Genomic DNA, 20006 nt, shown 5'->3' with positions numbered 1-20006 from the left:
TTTTCAGTGTCATTGTAACTCAAAATGGTAAGTTGAGGATTACCTGTATTGAAGCCCTACTAATACTGTCCTAGTCTAAAAGTTGGTAGGGTATCAGAAGTGAAGAAAATGATCATTTTATATTCCTCCCCACCCAGTAATGAATATTGAAATAGTTCTGATTGTTACCAGCAGGAAGGATCTTCCATTGAATTAGAGGTTGTCCAGGCTGCATAAATCAAATATTTAGATTCTCAGTCTGTTTAATACTGATATTGTCCCTGCTGCTAGTTTTGCCCCTCCTGTTTACTTATTTCAGCTGTCTCAAGCTTTTCCACCAAATGGGTTAGAATAATTGATTAACGGTTAATAGTTGTATCTGCAGATTGATGTATTCATGCTGTAATCATAAGGATATACCAATCCATTACATCTGTGGCAGGCAAACACTATTTGGACACTAGTGGCAGATAAAAAAAACGTGCCAACAAGCAAACCACCTTATGGGTTTGTAAATTGTGTAAGCTCAATCCTAGAATAAAGAACATTACGAACATTAGGTCCCATAACTGCTACCTTCCATGTAGTCATCACATTAAACCATAGAGGTGATGGTTGGGTCAGTTGTATAGCCAAGTCCATTGTGGTTTTGTTATTTCATTTCAGTACTCCTTGGTTACTCAGAAAATGACGAGCTGTAACCAGAGCCCCGATTTGTATTTCCGGTTGCAAAGAGACGAGAGGTCAACTTTGGGCGGCCCTTAATTGCAGAATGACCTGGAAGAGTCCCATAGCAGCTGGGGATTCACGCGCGGGATGCTTAAGTGAAGCCAATGGAAAGCAACCTGGCGGTTCCTCCTCCCAGCGCCGGTTATGAGCGCTCCCTCCGGAGAACAAGCGACTCGACTCGACTCGACTAGGCGGCTAATTTCCGCGTGCCAAGAATGGCGCGACCACGTGGTTTCAAGCGGCCTCCCTCGGAAAACGCCTCGCTGCTACGCGCATGCTCGCCTTTTAATATGGAGCATTGCAGGAGGTTATAATTCGGAAGCGCGAATGAACCCTCCTGGGCAAAGCAGCTGCAGCTTTCTGGTGTGCCCTCCCCAGGACTTCGCCATTAAGGGCAGAAATACTACTGTTAAAAAAACAAGAACTACTACTGTTTCAAGATCATAACAAGTTACCTCTTCAGCTCCTGCGATTCCTGCTTACAAGAGGCCTCCCAGGTCGTCCCTCCCTCCCTCCCTCGGTTGCTTAATTTTAATAACATCCAAAAGGGCTACGTGCCTTTTAAAATATTCAATGTACTGAAGGGCAATTAGTTTTCTCACGGATGTGTTTCCAAACGCTAGGAAGTTCTTGGCGAAAACGCAATAAGGCAACTCGTACTTGCAGGATGTTTGTACCAATTTAGGAGAGTTCTTTGCGATTCAGGAATGTGTCGCATGGTACTGTAGTATTTGCCCGTGGAGATGCTTCGAGTTTAAGATCACGGGGTCCCTAAGACAAAGGTATAGGTTAAGTGATCTTTTCAAAATCAAAAGGGTGCGTGTGAGACTAACCTTCCTCGAGTCCTGATTTGGGCGCAGTTTATATCAGCGAGATGAAAAGTCAAGCTCACTATTTATTCACTTAAGCAATCAGGACCCATCATCTCCTCTGAAGTCGGCATTATAACAGAAAATGAGACCATTGACTCCGGTTTGTGTAGATCTTTCTTGTCCCCATCAATTTGAAGACTTTGGGATGGCCTCTCCATAGGACTAGGAGTGTTAGTCCAGCAATTGTTTTTAACCTTAATTAGCAGTTACTGTTTTTAGTTGTAGCTGACTCCACCAGTGGCACCTGAGGCCCTTTATCAATTAAGAGACAACTAAAAGGCTCCTCTTGACTCAAAGGTTAAGTATTTGACACTTCCCCAAAAGCTGTTCCTTGCTATCAAGTTAAACTAGCCAGAATCCTAATCCACAAAATGTTGGAGAGTTTCTCTTCTCCATTCAATCTCATTAAACTAGTAATTGTACCTTGTAGACAAATGAGGTTTTTTTCCTATCTGTGAAATGGGAATAATGTTCCACTCAGTGCAAACATAGGCTTGCCTTTTTTATGCTGGTATGGATTTTTGGAACACCCAAACTTAAAAAAAAAACTCCAAACTTTACTGCATGGACTTTACTGTGATTTCATAAAGAGGCATTGTCTCATTTGTGCAATATTTAAAAATATATCAGTTGGGCTCCTATTTGTCAGACTGTTAATAGTAATTTTGCCAGGAAGAGAAGTTTATACCTTTAATTGCAGCAAAATTTATTATGAGCATGGTAAATTTACTCACAAGCAAAAAACAGTTTGGGGCTGTGTCAATCATGAGTAAAAGAAACACATTTTTTTTGGAAAATCGTATCTGCTGGTTGGCAAATGGAAGGTTTTATTTTATCCCAAGTCCTGCTCTCTTGTCTGCAATGAGTGGGTTTTCTGCCTTGGGAGGCTGCCTGATGCTTTAGAAAGCATGAACAGGGGTGGGGGAAAAAGCCTTTTGGGGGATAAATAAAATACACTTTTAAAAGTTATGGGTACCACCAAGACTAATAGAACTTTTAAGTCCTTAAATTTCAAGAAGAATCAAGTCTGAAAATCTACATACAAGGACTTGAGAAAAAGCCATATGAAAGGGGGGGGGAGTATTTGTAAGCCAATTCTTCCTAAAATCAAGTTTGCAAACAAATCCAGTGCAGTTTACGTCTACCTAAATACAACTGTTTCTTCAGCAAAAACTACGCATTGTGATATTGCTATGCCACGCTTTAGTTTCTCTTACTGTAGTCTTGCATTGGAATTTTATATAGCTTGATGCAGAAGCAAATCCCACTGAGTTTATTCCCAGATTTCAGGAGTCTTTTGTGCTTACAAAAATGTGATTTAAAGCAAAGAGTTTGCAAAGATGCCAAACCAGCAGGCTCACCAAAATTCGACAGTGCTGGATAATTTTTTGCTTGACCAAGCTGAGCCCTATAAACATTTTACATTTGGTTATCAATATCTGCCTGCCTTCTTGGCCTTCATCTCCCTCATTATCTTTAGCCCACTATAGAGGAAAATCATCTCGGTCCTTCACTTTTAGCACCTTGGGACTGCAGTAAAATCGGAAGGGAACAATAGAGCTGGTAAACGTATTTGGGAGGGGGAAAAAACCCCACCTTCCCCATTTTTCAATTGGTCCAATTGAAAAATGGAAGGTAAGGCTGCTCTTTCTTATTCCGCCTCTTTCCCGCTTCAAAGAGAAGAAAGTGACCTAGGCTTAATGAGAGCACAAAGAGCCCAGTAGGACTTTTCAGGATCTAAAACAATTTCTCAGCATCAGGTTTGGTGGACTGTATATAGTCCACTTCACCCGCTCTCCTGAGTGACATCACTTTCGGACACGTACAGAAAGTGTTTAATAGAATTCCCTGCCCGGACCCCGTCTGGAAACACGTTCGGAGGCGTCTCAAATCGCTTCCTTTTGGGGTTAATTGCACCGCAGTTTAAACGCGCTGTTTCTCCGCGCGCTTCGCCAGGCCTAACTACTGCACGCACGTCCACTTCCCCACAAGGGAACGAAGTGACGTCCCTGCCAGGCGGCTGCGAATCTGTCTCTGCTCAGTTATTTCTCTCTCTCTCTCTCTCTCTCTCTCTCTCTCTGTTCCCCGGAGCATAATCTGGTGGGATCTCAGAAAAGCCGCGGACAGATGATCCCGAGGCACCCAACAACAGCGATATCCGGGGCCATCTGGTCGGGGAGCCACACCAGAGTCAAATGCGTCAAGTCCCCCTCCTGTCCGCCATAAAGAACGAAGAGCGGCCCGACTCGGGAACGAGCTCGACGACCTGGCGTTTCGGCAGAGCGTCCAAGAGGGAGACGAGCCGCTTCCGAACCGCTTCTGTAGCTCCCCCCACCCCACTCCGCTTTTCGCAGCCTCCCAGATCCCTCGCCGCCGCCTTCTTGCAAAAAAAGGCCCGGGCGCCTCTCTGAAAGTATTCTTCCACAAGGAAAAGGTTGACAATCGCGAAGAAAAATAATCCACCGACTAAAGCAAATGGATCCCTTCAGTTTTCAACCCTTGCGGGGCCCGGGTTAGAATTGACAGAACGAGAACTCAAACCGAGGAAGGTGTGCGATTTTTGTAAGGGAGGGAAATGCCCACGGTCTTCCCAGCCTCCCAGGGCTCTCGTTTTGAAGGGGCTTCGCCGGTTGCATAAACGCTGGGCAGTCCGGGACGAGCCTAGCCTCTTCTCTTCTCCCAAGGGCGTTGGCTTGGCGGGCTTCCCTTTTGAATTATCCCGGGGAACGGGCGGCTCTCGAGCGCTTCGCTCCCTGACTATTAATGGGGATCCTCCTCCAGCACGCCTCAATATGTTGCTCTCTTCACATTAAAAACAGCCATGCCGTTTGTGTAAATCTGTAATAAATAATATTTTAATGTTAAAAAGAGAAGTGTATAGTAATCAAAATCTTTAGGGGCAGGATGGAATGGAAACTGAGAAGGATTTGACAGTAAACAATCCAACGCTCATTCCTCTGCCTCACAAGACAAGTAAAAGGCACCGGGTGCTTCCAGTTGCCATGGAAGAAGGATATGGCTTTTTAAGAATAAGAAATGCTAAAACATCAGGAAGAGGTGGCGTGCAGGGATAGAGTCCAAACCTTGAAGGTGAGGCCAGGGGTTGAAAGAGGAACTCGGGCTGCTTTGCAGAAAGTGGGGTGCTAGTGCAACGTCAAACGGGTAACTGTACCATTCCCACGAGGTTTGATTCTCAGCTAAATTGCCACTATGTCATGTTTTCATTCTTCTGCAGATTTATCTGGGGCCTCTGTCCTATCAGGCTACAATTTGGAGCCCTGGGTTTAGAGAGCTATTCTGAATTGAGGAATTTATCAGTGGAAAACATTTTGGTGCTTGATCTGGAGGAACTGCAAACCCCACCGCAAACTAATCCAAGGTACAGGAGCCAAAACCTATCAAATTATTTTGGTTGGAAATTTTACAAGCCTTTTCTTTCTTTGGCAGTTAAAACTAAATAATGACAGATCATATAACTGTTTGCTGCCCTTTTCTGATACTTGGAACCAGGCATTTGAGCCTGTGGAGTGGCATCCTCACGCTACAGCTGTTTTCATACTGTATAATAGCTTAGTTGAAACATAGTTGACTAAATTAGTCCAACTGCCTGGATTTGGAGGAACATTGAGCCATAAATGATAAGCAGAATTCACATATAGGATGTATTATGTTTTTTTCCCTGACTTCCATCAATGCATCAATGCACACTTTCCTAGATTTAAAATGTATGTGACCAGTTGGTGGCTCAGTTTGTAGTAAGTACACAGCCACTGAACCATAAAGTAGTCAACCATACTTTATCCTAGCGTACTATATGGTGTGAGCTCATTGCCCTGTGTTTGGAGACAGCTCTGTTTTAAGGTAGTGCTTCTTCTAATAAGACCTGTAAGCTTGGATAGCACCTGAAAATGCCATTGCTGATTTAAACCTATTTCTCTGAAACTTGATTTTCCTGACTTAAAGTCATAAAGCATTTTCATTCCATTTTTTCTAGAATACGAAGTGGTCTGCCATTTCCTTCTATCATTTATTTTTCCAATTTGTATCTGTGTACTCCTAGCAAATGCAACAGTCTTGACTTCTCAGTTTGGTCAAGAATCATGGCATCTCTTATTGGTTATTAACCAGATGTAACCCTACTTAGCTGTTGTTCAAGTTACTCTTATTGCTGTGTACGTAGCCTGGATTTAGTTTTGACTGGATTTTTTTTACTGCCAGATCTTTTCAAGAATCTACCTTAGTTAAAGATAACATGTACTATATATCGTGTATATATTTATGTTTTATGTATGTATATTAAGAGCTGAGATGATACTGATGGTGATTTTTGAAAAGCTGCTGGGAATGCTGCACTCTCAGTATGCAGAACACTCTATGCACTTCTGATAAGTGATATGGGCAATTCTGTGTGGTCTGAAGCTCCAAACTATACTGAAAGTAGCCATTGACCTTGTCGTTCGTGATGGAGAAAAAACATATGTACCACTGCCACAGACATAATCCTTTTGTTGAATTTGTGCAACACACTCAACCACAAACTGATCAAGGTCAGTTTTGTTCAGAATGTTGTGTCAAATCCTATCTACGGCCTACAGATCGTATAATGCAGCCCTTTCCTTATAGTTTTCCATCTGCAGCAGAATATGTTAGCCCTTCCAGTGTTTTCATTTGATGGTATAATGCTGATCTGTATCAGAATATGGAGTTTTATTCCATTCTAGTTATTCCTGCTTAACAGGGTCCTTCTGTATACATATCATTCCATAGAGCTTCACTAGCTTTTTTAGGGAAGGGAGGTCATGGGGAAAGATGTGGTCACCTTCTCCCCTATGTCACAGGGAGAATGCTTTACTCATGCTAGTTAGAACAGGGCTCTTCAAACTTGGCCCTTTTATGACTTATGGACTTCAACTCCCAGAATTCCTCAGCCAGCATGCCTGGCTGAGGAATTCTGGGAGTTGAAGTCCACAAGTCATAAAAGGGCCAAGTTTGAAGAGGTCTTGAGTTAGAATTTCTGATAGCATGACAATTATGGATTTGAATAACTAGGTAGTACATGTACTCCTCATCTTATGACCACAGTTGAGCCCATAATTTCCATTACTAAGCAAGACTGTTGTTAAGCAAGTTTTGTCCCATTTTATGATCTTTCTTGCCACAGTTGCTTTAAGTGAATCACTGCAGTTGTTCAGTTAGTAAAACAGTTAAGTGAATATGGCTTCCCCATTGATTTTGCTTGTCAGAAGATTGCAAAATGAGCCCCGGACACTTGCAACTGTCATAAATACATGCCAGTTGCCAAGCGTCCAAAGTTTGATCACATGACCAAAGGGATGCTGCAATGATCATGTGAAAAATGGTCAATACTCACATTTTTGGTGCTGTGGTAACTTCAAATGGTCACTAAATGAATGGTTGTAAGGACTACAACTATCAACACAAAATAGAAGGTACAATCTGGCAAATTCTATTGTAGCAGCTTGTTTTATTGGCACAAGGATAAGGGGATTTTTAAGTGACTGTTTAAAGGCCCTTTGTTGTCAAACTCAGAACAGTAGAAAGATTTTCTAAAGCTGAAATAAGATAGAGTGGGGACAGCATGTACAAATGCTAATAACCTTACAAGTGATAATGCTAATGGAGAAAAGTTAAAACCAATGAAGTATCCCATCATCTTAATTTATAGTTAGATTCACATAACAGTATAGGCCAAAATATGGTTATTTTAGGGCTTAATACTCAATCTATAGGGTTAAATAACCTGTAATCAATAATTTGAAAAACATCTTCATCAAGAATTGGCTCCTGAAGAATGAATTTGTTCCCAAACATTCAGAATAAAAGAAAGTGTGATGCTATCTGCTAAATTGGATTTCATTTTCACAAAGGCATTTTTGCCATGGTCTGGAGCAAAAGTTCATCCTTATACTACTAGTTTAGGCAATTTATTCAGAAATAAATCCAATCGCATAGGATTTTTTTCCTGTTAATTTTAATGAACAAAAACTAGTCTTATATTTGGTCTGGGAAAGAGTTGTGCTTTCTTGGATTTTGAACGGATTTAAGTTGGCCAGTTGTGTTTTTATTTTACCCCAAGCTGGATTACTTAAGACATTTTGAGGTGTGTGAGGGACCTGCCGAATGCAAACCCGGACAGAAACAAACAATTCATTAGTAAAATCAATTCCATGAATGTTTTATTTGGATGTTTTAAAAATATACAGGTTGCTCTTCAAAGCCAAGGTTTTCTGCGAAACAGAGGACTCTTAAATACAGGACTCAATCCCAAATGAATTTCAAAGGCAGACAAACATCTTATATAGTTCGTCCAAAACTGCTTGGATCAAAAGGCGCACGTTGCCTCTGGGGCCAACTTCCCACCCCAAAAGCCCCAGCTGTTGATTTAGCCGGGACCACGTCGCAATCGCCCCCATCAGAAAAAGGTCCGGCAAGCAGGAATTCTCGACTTGGGCGCACGGAAGGACGTCAACCAGGCTTGCTTTTCTTTCCCTGGTTAAAAAACGTGCTCAGTAAATAACGGGGCGCCAGCCGGTTGAAAGTCGGCCTAATTGGTCTGTGGAAGATCACCCGGCCATTAAACGCTCGCTCTTCCCCCTCCCTGGGCCTCCTCGGCCTCCCCCCCCCCACCTTCCCCTCGCGTAATTAGGGACGCCGGTGGCGACGGCTGGGTTAAAGGCAACGGGGGATCCCCAAATGGGTTTGGAGAAGCGAGGACCGTGCCCCCGATTCGTGGGCATATGTGCCGGATGCGTCTGAGCGCGGAAGCCTCGGCGACGAGCTGTAACACTCCGGGCGCAGGAGTAGTAGGGAAGGCGGGATCGCGTCGAGCCGAGCGAAAGGAAGGAAGGAAGGAAGGAGGCCCGGCTGATTAGCATGCAGCAGCGCTCTCGAGCCCGGCTCCATTGTTTTAACACCTCCCCTCTCCTCCGCGCCAATCTGTCACCGTTCAGCAGGCGAACGCTGCTGCCTCGAACGCTGCTGCCTCAAATGAGACGGATAATTAGCTGCCCCGCACGAATGGCGCACTCTTCTCACCCCTGATTGCTATCACCTTCTTGCTCCTGGCAGTTTTGACACCTCGTAATCAGCCTGCTGCTTTTTCCTCTTTTCTTTCTCCCATTTCTGATCTCCTCCCCCCCCCCCAGCCCCCACCTCCCCCACCCCACGCTCCCTCTTTTCCTTCAGGTTTTTTTTTCTCCTTTTTTAATAAATGCAACGCCAGTTGCCATTTGGATTGAGTCTTCTCTGTTGAGTTAACCTTGCGCGAATTGCAAAGGGAAGAAAGATTGGGGAAGGGGAGGGGAGGGGGGGGAGAAAAACGCGAGTCTACCCGAGCTTCCGAAGAAATAGGTGGGTTAGTAAAGGGGGGGGGGAAGGACGCCTGAGCGCCGCCGCGGGCGAAAAGGAAGCGCTTCTTTTTCGATCGCCGGCTTTCCCCTCACGAGCATTCCCGGGCCGATGGGAGTGGGAGTTCTAGCACGCCCCCGTTAGCTCACCGGCAGATCATGGCAAAGCAGGCCCCGCGGCCCGGCCGACCTGCAGTGGTTGGCTTGGCTCAGATCTGGCGCTTCTCGGCGGGCTGGAAGGCGTAAGGGAAAGAAACTCTAGCTGAGCGTGGCGATAAACAAAGTACGGAGGGAACCTCCAGAAAAGGACAGAGCTGAGACCTCAAATTAATGTACTAAATTTCCCCTTCGAAAATCGCACCCCCTCGACGAACTAGTGGAATCTGTCACAAGAGCGTTTCCCGCTCGCCTCTAACGAGCAGTGACAGCCTAATTACGGGGAACGGCGTTGCAAAGGAGCAGCTGGCGAGGTAGCCGGAGAGCCAGGGAAGAAAGGTGCGCGGCGGCGCGTAGGCGAGAGCACGGAGGAAAGGAATCCAAGGCAAAAAAGCGGCACGTGGCGCCCGGGACGAGCTTTCCTCGCCCCTCGGTGCCTTCCTCCGGTTGCTGCGTTTTGTTGGAAAGTTGCTCCCGCTCGCCTTCTGGCTCCCAGCCTACCTAGACCAGGGGTAGGCAACTTCGGCTCTTTTATGACTCATGGACTTCAACTCCCAGAATTCCTGAGCCAGCTTGGCTGGCTCAGGAATTCTGGGAGTTGAAGTCCATGAGTCATAAAAGAGCCGAGGTTGCCTACCCCTGACCTAGACGGTCCTCGGGAGGTTGCAAGTGTGTGAAAATGCCCCCCCTTCAGTAGATTATTATGCAGTACGGGGAGGGGGGGGAGAATGGCAATAGCACCTTTTCCGAGGTGGGGTTCTTATAGGAGGGACTTCTCATTTTCCTCGACTTGTGTTTTTCTTCCATCAACCGGGCCTCTTGTTGAATCCAGTCATTTCTGCTGAGCTAAGGCCGCGGTTACTCCATCTTACCGCCTGAGGCGCCTTAGGTGAGGGTAACAGACGGGATGGCTGCTCCCCCCCAAACCTGCGGGAGGAACACTTTTTATTCTTCCTTGTTTCCTACCCACCCCTAGCTAATAGCATAATCCGGGAGGGCAGAACCATGTATGCCGTATGCTCCCAAATCCCAATGTGGGTTTTTGGTTACTAGTTGCTTTCTACAATGGTCAAATCGTGGTATACAGTGGCATCCTGTTAGACAGGCCTTGGCAGAATTTTGCTTTCAGACTATGGTCTCCACCTACGACAGGGGTAGGCAACCTTGGCTCTTTTATGACTCATGGACTTCAACTCCCAGAATTCCTGAGCCAGCTTGGCTGGCTCAGGAATTCTGGGAGTTGAAGTCCATGAGTCATAAAAGAGCCAAGGTTGCCTATCCCTGACCTACGATGAGATATCCAGAGGTGAATAGACAATATACTCACTGACTTTGTGTCTGTGCTGCTCCAAAGGCTGAAAATCATTGATGACTGCCTTATCTATAATCTGTATTCTAGCCTAGAATTCTAGATATCTGGGACAGGATTTCTTTACCCTTTAAGGAACAAAAAGTTATCAGATAGCACTGTACTGCCTATGTACTGTACTGTACCATCACTCATCTTGGTTGGCTGGAAATCACGGAGGGGGAAAAACTTGTATTTAATCTGTAACTCATCCTGTAGATTGGATTCTTGTATTTTCTGTCTCATATAAAAAAGTTAGGGTTACAAACAAATAAAATCTGATGAATTGGATAAGCAGTTATTTCTAGAAAGGTGAATTATTCTTGCTGTAAAAAGTTAGCAGTACATTTGGCAACACGTAGCTCTCTACCTTAATGAGGTAGTAATGTAATTTGGTTATCTTTCTGTAATTCCCAAAACAGTATAATGAGTGCTGAGGCTTTTTTTTTTGAGACATATCCCTTGTGTTTACTTGTGCAAACTACAGGTCCCTTTTGATAAAGGCCAATGTAGCTCAGGGTTGAAATGGGTCCTTTTCTCTGAGCTTTGGTTGTTTTGGTTGCAGAGGTTTCATTACCCAAACTAGGTAACATTATCAGTGCAAGTAGGGAATGGGGTTTGCTCTCAATTTATAGAGGTCCCTTTCAACAAACTAGTAGCTCCCTCTCATTTTTCAGTTGTCCAGTTTGATTGTTTTTGTTAACACAGAAGCATTCTGTACATTGAAGGATTAGAGAAGACAAACACATTACATTAAACATGTATATTCCTGTTACATAGCCATAAGTTTAGGATCAGACACTATTTTCAAGCCATGCCATGACTTTTCTTTCCCAAATACATCCTCCACAGCAGCATAAGCAGGCAGGCCTGAAGAGGTCTCTTTGTTCCTGTCATATATACATTTGTAAAAAGTTTGAAAAACCAAAAATATTCTGGAGCACATTACAAATAAAATCTACAGAATACTTATTTTAGCACAAAGGTAGTTTACAGCTAATCAAGGAAGTTCTAGAGGTTGTAACCAAAATTGTAAAAGATGTTTGAATAACCAAATGAGTAACAAATCATGCAAGAGGTTGCTCCCCTACCCAAGTTATAAAACGGACGTGTCACATTTCTACTGCACAAGACATTTATTCTTACATCTGGAATAAAAATTCAATAAGCTGCATTTATCCATTTTGTAAAGCTTCCTGAAAAATACGACATTGCAGTAGGTAAAATGGATTACTGTTAATAAGCTCAACATAAATGACTTAGTCTGGAAAAACTAATCTGTTTTAAACTGGAGATTGTGAACTTGACCTTAAGTCTTTGTGATTTACTACTGAAGTAGAGTTTCCTCTTAATTCAGAAGTAGGGAATCACAGATGTTGCCGATTCATATACTGGATCCTTCGCTTTTGGTCACGCTGGCCTGAAACTTTTGGAAGTTGTAGTTCAACATCTAGAGGTTTCAAACTTCATCTATCATATTCCACAATTATTAGATTAGGCCTTAATTCTTTCCTTGTTTTTTTTCTTGTTTATGGTTTTAAGATTAGTCATAATACCAGTCAGTTTAGAGAAAGATGAAAATAACTTAGGCTGGAATCACTGGCCTAGTCAGTCCTCACTTTACAAGGAAATTTGTAAACAGGACTCACTAGACCAGTGTTTCTAAACCTTAGGAGCTTTAAGATGTGGACTTCAACTCCCAGAGTTCCCCAACCAATACATTTTGAAGTTGCTGAGATTAAAAAACAAATACTGGACTAGACTATTGGAAACTGAATATGAACAATGTAGCAGGAGGAATCAATTAGAGGAGAAAGGAATTTTGGTTCACCTCTCCTAAGCATGAACAATGGACTATATATATTTATGTGCTTATATATAAGAGGTCTTATACAGAATCTGATACAGGTAGTCCGTGACTTAACAACAATTCATTTAGTGACTGTTCAAAGTTACAATGGCGCTGAAAAAAGTGACCCATTTTTCACCGTTTGCGATTGTTGCAACATCCCCATGGTCACGTGATCAAAATGCAGATGCTTGGCAACTGGTTCATATTTATGATGGTTGCAGTGTTCCAGGGTCATGTGATCACTTTTTGCAACCTGAAAAGCAAAGTCAGTGGGGACGACAGATTCACTTAGCAACCATTTTACTAAATTAACTACAGTGATTCACTTAACTATGGCAAAAAAGGTAGTAAAATGGGGAAAAAATTCACTTAACAAATGTCTTGCTTAGCAACAGAAATTTTGGGCTCAACTGTGGTTGTAAGTTGAGGAATACTTGTACTTGATCCCTTTCGTTCAGAATTGTCTGCATTGTCTGGTAATGGTTCTGCATGTTTCCAGCTCTGGTAATGATGGAAACTGGCTCTCGGTGATAGTGTGTGCAAAATTTGTGTTTCACCTACTAAGAAACCAAAGTATTTCCCAAATATTTAATGTGTGAGTGCTATTTAGTTAAAAAAAGAGAAAAGCCTCTGGAATTGATCTGGATTCCTAGTAATTTCATAGATATGGCTATATGTCCCTTACCCAAGTACAGACAGGTCTGACTCTGCTTTGCCTCATCTGTCAGTCTAAAAAAAGTCAGCAAAGTGCTGGATATTTACAGTCCAATTGGGAAAACGTTATTGCACATTGGTTATAAATTCCCTGTATGCAACAGACTGAATTGCAGATGACAGACTCTTGCCTTCAATGGCTTTAGTTAAGCACAGAGCAAGACATTAGCTGCAGGATAAGGCTGTTGCAACACAGCCGTTGCCTTCGTCCTTTTTCATGGGATGTCCATGATTCTGTTCAAGGTTAGAAATAACAACACTATATCTTAGCCCAAATTAATCATGCCATACTGATTCTGAATAACATTTTTTTTAATATGGAAAGTAGAGGTACCTTACTGTAGTAGAGGTAAGAGTATTTGCTGTATTTAAACAGTAGCTGATTGTCACTTTCTGTTACCAAGTCAACCTCATTATAAAGTTCGGTTCTAAATAACTTTTTTTGATTAGGAATAAAATGATATAGGGCCACAGAATAAAGCATTCATACCTGCATACATGTTCCATGCATACTCATATGTAAATGCATTTATGGTTTATTTTGATATTAATGTAACAATTATAAATAGGTGAAACGTGGGTCATTGGTTTATTACAAAAGGGGCAACATAAGAAAGAAGTTCATTTTAATAACGTTCACAATTAAATGCCTAATATAAGGGTCAGTGTGTACTTGCAAGCACTAACATGATAACACTTATTTCCATGTACCTCTTCCAATGTTGCATTAACTAGTCTGCCAAATGTTAAAAAAGTATACTAATAAATAAATGTTATTTAGAAATACAAAGGATGATACACACTTATCTGTTCTATATACAAAATACGATCTCAATTTTTGTTACATTTCAGACTGGATCATAATATTCAGCATCCTTCTGCAACTGCAGTTTTAACACAAGACATGTTGATTCAAAAGGAGTTTCGGGATATTTATTTTAGGGATTTGTTATCTGATTTTAATTATATTAATGTTGGGTATGAAACTCGACAGATTGTTATAAATGCCACCTTACATTCTGAAATTTGTATATCTGTTGAGATCAAAATCAAAGACAGTATCTACAGTTAAATAAAACTTGTCTGTTTTCCAGTGACGCTAAGACTTCAAGTTGAAATGAGAATTCAGATGCCTCAGAAAATCCTCCCTTGATGTAAGAGATGGTGGGAACACTTTCTGACAGAATTCACATATTCCTGACTGCCTGGGTTCCGAGTCTTCAGAAGCAAGTGCCAGTAAGTCAGGGTCTTGAGAGGAGTAAGACTTCCACGGAGGCTGTAAGAAGCAGGTGGGGAAAAGGAGTGAATGCTTTGTGCATGATCAGGGTTGTGTTCTCACTGACAGTGGTTTAGTTTTCCTAAATATGTAGCATTTTACTAAAGAATAATAAGCTTTGATTTTCTCTAAAGAAATCCACATATTTTAAAAGATGCCACGGTTGAGAAATACTGGTCTAGAGCATTGTAAAATATTTATTTCTTTTTAATTTTAGAGCTGATTACCATTAACAGGCACATTTGATCAGAAGTTCTGGCATGATAAATATAGACATTATATTTTACTTCTGTAAAATAAGGCACTGGTATTCACATTATGTAAGAATTCTGATCATCAGCATTTCATACTTTTAAAACAATCAAATACGTAAATATTAAAGTCTTAAATAAAAAGTTCATTGATTATGGCAGACAAGCCAGAATAATTTTGGTAGGTAAATATTCATTCAGTGTTTCAAGACTTCTTTTTCAAGATAATATGTATTTTGAAAATTTGATTATGCAATAACAAAAGCCCAGGATATATTTCTAGAAGTACTTTGTGTTATTTTACTACGTAAGAATATGTAATTTGAGTCTACATGTTTTCTTTGATATTCAAATACAATATACACAAATATGTATATATCTACTCCTATCAATATCATTGAATTTTGAAATACAGTAGTTAATCTAAAAGGGATGGGGAATGAGAAGCAGCTACTGTTTCTCTTAGGAGTTAATGCTTTGTCTAAACAATATTTAAGATTTGTCACAGGGCCTTTGCAGATTTCTCTTGTACATCTTGTACTGTGGTCAGTCATCAATCCTTCCAGGCTAATTAGGTATAATTACATCAAGTTCTAACAAACACTACTTTTTTGTTGGTGTAAATTGCTTTGGAAACCTGTCTAAGCATTGATGCGTGTTTTAAGTATCACTATGGAAGTGTGCTTTTAATTACTTATTTGCAACTCCACCTTCATTTAAACTGGCAGTTTTAATAACTGTAACAGGAAGCATTTCATGCTTTTTTTTGTAATATTTGATCATGTACACATCAGTTCTTCTCTTGAGAATTTTTATTTACTGGCCTGGTTAACACCTGACACTAAACCATAATGTGATTTGTTTGGTTTTTGGGTAAGTATGATGTGTGAATTCACCCATTATGTCTTAGTATTCTGCACAGAGTAGGTCACTGGAGCTTGTTTAACAAACCATAACGAAAAACAAGCTATGCGAATCCTTCAGTTGAGTTTTGTGTTGCAACTTGATTCAATATGCAGTTTTATTTATTTAGGGATAGGTTTCATTGAATACAGTCAATCTTACTTTTGACTAGACATCTAGACTTTTCTTAAAACCTCCCCTTTAACGTAACCACTTCACTTAACATCTAATGAAATCAGCACTGCCCATGGAAGCATTTCTTTGGATTAACATTCCACTGTAGAAAAAAACTAAGCTATCTGGGTAGGTTTTATTTTGGATTGTTGCTGATGGTGTACTTTTTATGTTACATTGTTAGGAATATTTGCAATAATTTTAATATGACAATTAATCAGTTGCCTTTTATGTGAGTAACGAAATACATTTTTTTTCATTTCCATAATTCCAACATGCATTCATGTTTGAAATATTAAAAAATGCAATTGAAACTCAGTAACTACTACTACCACCACTTCACGTTAAAAGGAAAAGCTTTGCTTAATGTGTTTATTTCAGTTGAAAATAAGAATCCAAAGAGAATTAACGGTAAACAAAGGGGATCTTAACTTGCAACCCACTGGTTTAAAAACAAACAGAACTGAGCGTTTTAATTGCTGTATCCTATTTTATGCATGCTCCTTGCTAACCTAGCTTTTAGTTAGAGAAACTTGTGTGGCCTCCTGAATGGCTCATATAGATAGTTAAACACGATGTATTTGTATAAGTATTGGGATATATATTTCTAAATGGTATACATCTAAGCGTATGTTAAAGTACTTTGTTTAATAGGTGTAGCATGTCCCATAGGTTTGTTTTCCTCCAAATGAGGGGCAGCCCATTCTGAACTAGAGCCCTATGTGAGCCACAAGTACAGGGTCGCACAACATTCCTAACTGTTCAATTCAGTCTACATTCTTGTTTTCATTATTACAGTTTTCAATCCAGGTGTTTAAGAAACTGCAATACACTAAGAAAGCAGACTCAAGTTTTTATATTTAGTCTGCAAGGAAGAGCTAAATTTATTACATCAACTGAGAGCCACAGTTCTAACGACTTATGGTTGCCAATTACGCTGCATTTAAGTTTCCCCTCCTCATCTTTACTTGTTAACACATGTACTAAATACATGACAGAAATTCTTGTCTGCTGAAGGAAAAAAAAAGGATTGGGGAATCAAGTGTGTAAATCAGCAATATTAGGATGTCAGCAAGGTTAATCCTGTATACAAGGATCCAAACATTTTAAATGCATTTTCATACTGTCTACATTCACTCTGCAGGCAAGATAATGAGGTGCCCCCAAGCTATCTTCAGCTGATTCAGAGAATGAATCTATCTACTTTTATCAGGAGAGGACAGTCTTACAGTCTCACTGAATACATCTCAAATCCGACTCTGAAATCAAGCCAACTTTATTTGTCAGTGGAGGACCCTGCCTTCACTTTAATGCCAGCTTGCCAGAGCCATGTTAGTATGCTGAAGGAATTGGGGCCATTATTATTTTTAGCAAAACTGAACTTTCACATTTTCTCCTGTTGCTAAAAAGGGCCGTGCATTTAAGCTTCTTTTCCTGCCTATAATTTCGCAGGGATGTTGATCAGTTAAAAACAAATTAGTGTTTTTATATTTGAAAGGAATGCAAGAATTTAAGCATAAGAAAAGTAACAAAATATTTAAGCAAATATATGTGTCTGTATCTTTAATGAAGTCTAAAGTAGCATTGGCTTATTATGCCTACGTTTCTGGATAAGATACATAATTTTAATCAAAGGCCTTATGTTCTACATTCCTTCCTGGATACAACTAACAAATATTGGAACTATTTTGTCGCCAGTTGTCTTTCCAAATGTAAACACTTAAGATATCAAGACATCCTGGCTATCACTGAATTATAGTACAGTACTGGCTATTCAGAATTTAAAAATGCACGTGCTTATTTTTCAAAAACAAACATTTTAGCCTAATATCTTTAACATTATGACACTTTTAACTTCTATTCGCCTGTCTGTTTTAAGCTGCATAATTCTCTTATCAATTTAGAATCTCATACCAGCTGTTTCACATGCATGGCTATACAATGCAGGGTGCCATCTATTGAGAAATGAATACACAGTCTAACTAGTTAAAAGAACAAGCAGGAGACATATTGGAGAAAAGGGAAAGTAAGAAGTAATAGACCGGATGCTTTGTAACGCCACAGGAATCTTCATAGTAATAGAAAAAATAGTTTAATTTGTTTTGTACCAACTCAGCTCAGGATTTGATGCAGTGAAAAGCAAAAACTGGTTAGTCATCAAATAATGCGGGTGATAAAAATAAAACCTAGTGAAGGAAATAAACAGTTTGGTATGTGCATGTTTATGTATGTATATATATGTGTGTGTGTGTGTGTGTGTGTGTGTGTGTGTGTGTGTGTGTGTGTAAATTATGTATAATAAAACATTCACTGACAGTTTTTCACATGAATTTTGTTCTGGAAGACATGATTGTCTTTTAGATTTTTTTTTTATCATTTGAAAACTAGTAAGAGGAAAGTAGACATGGTTATTACCTGCTTTTATGATTGAAAAAAAATTGATATTGCAAGACTGAGTAGACATCCATTCTCTGTCACACACTCAATTATACAAATGGAGTCATCTCAATATTAGAACAAACATTCCAGAACTTGAAGGACTCTTCAAAAATCTAGACTGCATGTATTTACATGACATTAAGATGTTTTGTCTAGAACATAAATGATAAATGTTTTTATTCTCCATAAAATAAACATGTATTGTAAAAATTTCATCTTATTGTATGGAAAATTTGAATACTTTAAGGATGTTACGTTGTAAAATTGTCTTAATAGGTAAAGGTGTACATATCTTAATCTTTTAACAATTTAAAGATGAGAAGCTACTGTTGATAAAGGTGGAGATTTTATTTAAATGGCATCTAAACCCCTGCATAGTAGGATCTGGTATGAATTTACTCTTTGGCAGCTGCATTCCTTTATGAGCGTGTTTAGGTTTGCAGCCTAATAGAAGCCCAATCTGCTACCAGTACAGGAACAGGGCAGCAACAATATGGCACAGCAGTACACTAAGACAGAAAAGAAATGGAGCAGCATGGGAAAAACAATCAGGGTTGAGCCAGTGGATGGAGAATCATAAGACTCATTGTGATGTTATCTGAAAGGTTTAAATATCTTGAGTCACTTTAGAAGTAAAGTTGTAAATCTTCCATGCATTATAAAGAAATTACTGTATTTTTCCGTGTATAAGACACTATTTTTTCCTGCAAACACCCTGTCAACAAGCAGGTGTGTCTTATACAAGTGCAGCGTCTTATACACGGAAAAATAACGGTAACCTCCGCAGCCCAGGGCATGCCGGTGTGGGTTGCCATGCCGCCTGGTGCAGGCTGTGGGCTTGCCACTAACGGGAGGGGGCAAGATCGTCAGCTAGCTGAACTTCCGGATTTGCCGCTTCAGCTGTTTGGCACAGAGAAACTCACATGTCAGAGCGTCTTATACAAGTTTGCGTCTTATAGACGGAAAAATACGGTACTTTCCAGCATCTACCTTTAGGGATTGCAAGGACTGAAACTGGTTTATCTGTAAGCAATATTGTGCTCTACTACTGGGCTGTAGAAGGATAAAAAGAGGGGAAAAGAGGGAAACCAAGAATATCATACTAAATTCCCAAAGCAGACTTCCTATAATCCAGATGTATTGAGCTTCACTGAGTCATCTTTGAAGTCCTCTACATCTGAATACATAAAATAGAGGAAGGCTGTCCTAGGAGTGAAGAATAATAAAACATTAATAAAAATAAATGAGGTTTTCTTATTACTGACTGTTTTAAGGCAAATCCATCATGACTATATCCAGAGAGAGCTGCTGAAACAGGTCAGGAGAAAGACATCTGAATTATCTGAATGCGTGCAACATGAGGCCCTTGAGTAAACTAAGAACAACCTATAAAGGAATCACCTATTTGTAGTCATTCACACATCATGGGTAAACTTGCCTAAAATTAACCTCCATTTTAATTTAAAAACACGCATCATCATCATCATCATATGATGTTTTTTAATGATTTTACTGTTTTAAAATATTTTTAGTATTTTTAACTGTAATAGATGTTCTGAACTATAAGCCACCAAGAGTTACAAGACTGAGATGGTGGCTATAGAAATTGAATAAATTAATTAAATAAATAAATAAATACCAGAGTGGAGAACACTAGCTTCTGTTCCATAGGAAAAATTTAAATGCCATTACAATACCAATATATACTGCTCAAAAAAATAAAGTGAACACAAGATAAGACATCCTATTATTAAATACAGTACATTGTGTTGTTTAAGTGTTCCCTTTATTTTTTTGAGCAGTATATATTAGTATGTGGTGTGTGTGTGTGTGTGTGTGTGTGTGTGTGTGTGTGTGTGTGTGTGTGAAAAGGCTGCTATGGGCTGCTATGGGAGACTTGGGCTTTTCAGTAAATTGGCCAGGTCCAGGCACAAAACATGCATTAT

General features: G+C 40.3%; 1 protein-coding gene across 1 annotated transcript in view; it reads right to left on the bottom strand.

Moving 5' to 3' along the window:
• Positions 1-13135: 13135 nt before the first annotated feature.
• The window catches only part of TANK (TRAF family member associated NFKB activator), a 42911-nt gene continuing 36040 nt past the window's right edge, over positions 13136-20006 (bottom strand). The window contains 1 exon segment of the mRNA XM_081336777.1: positions 13136-14293. Coding sequence (XP_081192903.1) covers positions 14117-14293 — 177 coding nt within the window. The 3' untranslated portion in view covers positions 13136-14116.

The sequence above is a fragment of the Vipera berus genome, assembly GCF_964194415.1.
Source record: "Vipera berus genome assembly, chromosome: 1".
In the NCBI taxonomy this organism is placed as follows: Eukaryota; Metazoa; Chordata; class Lepidosauria; order Squamata; family Viperidae; genus Vipera; species Vipera berus.
Note: the sequence above shows the minus strand (reverse complement) of the source record. Positions and strands in the feature narration are given on the sequence as shown.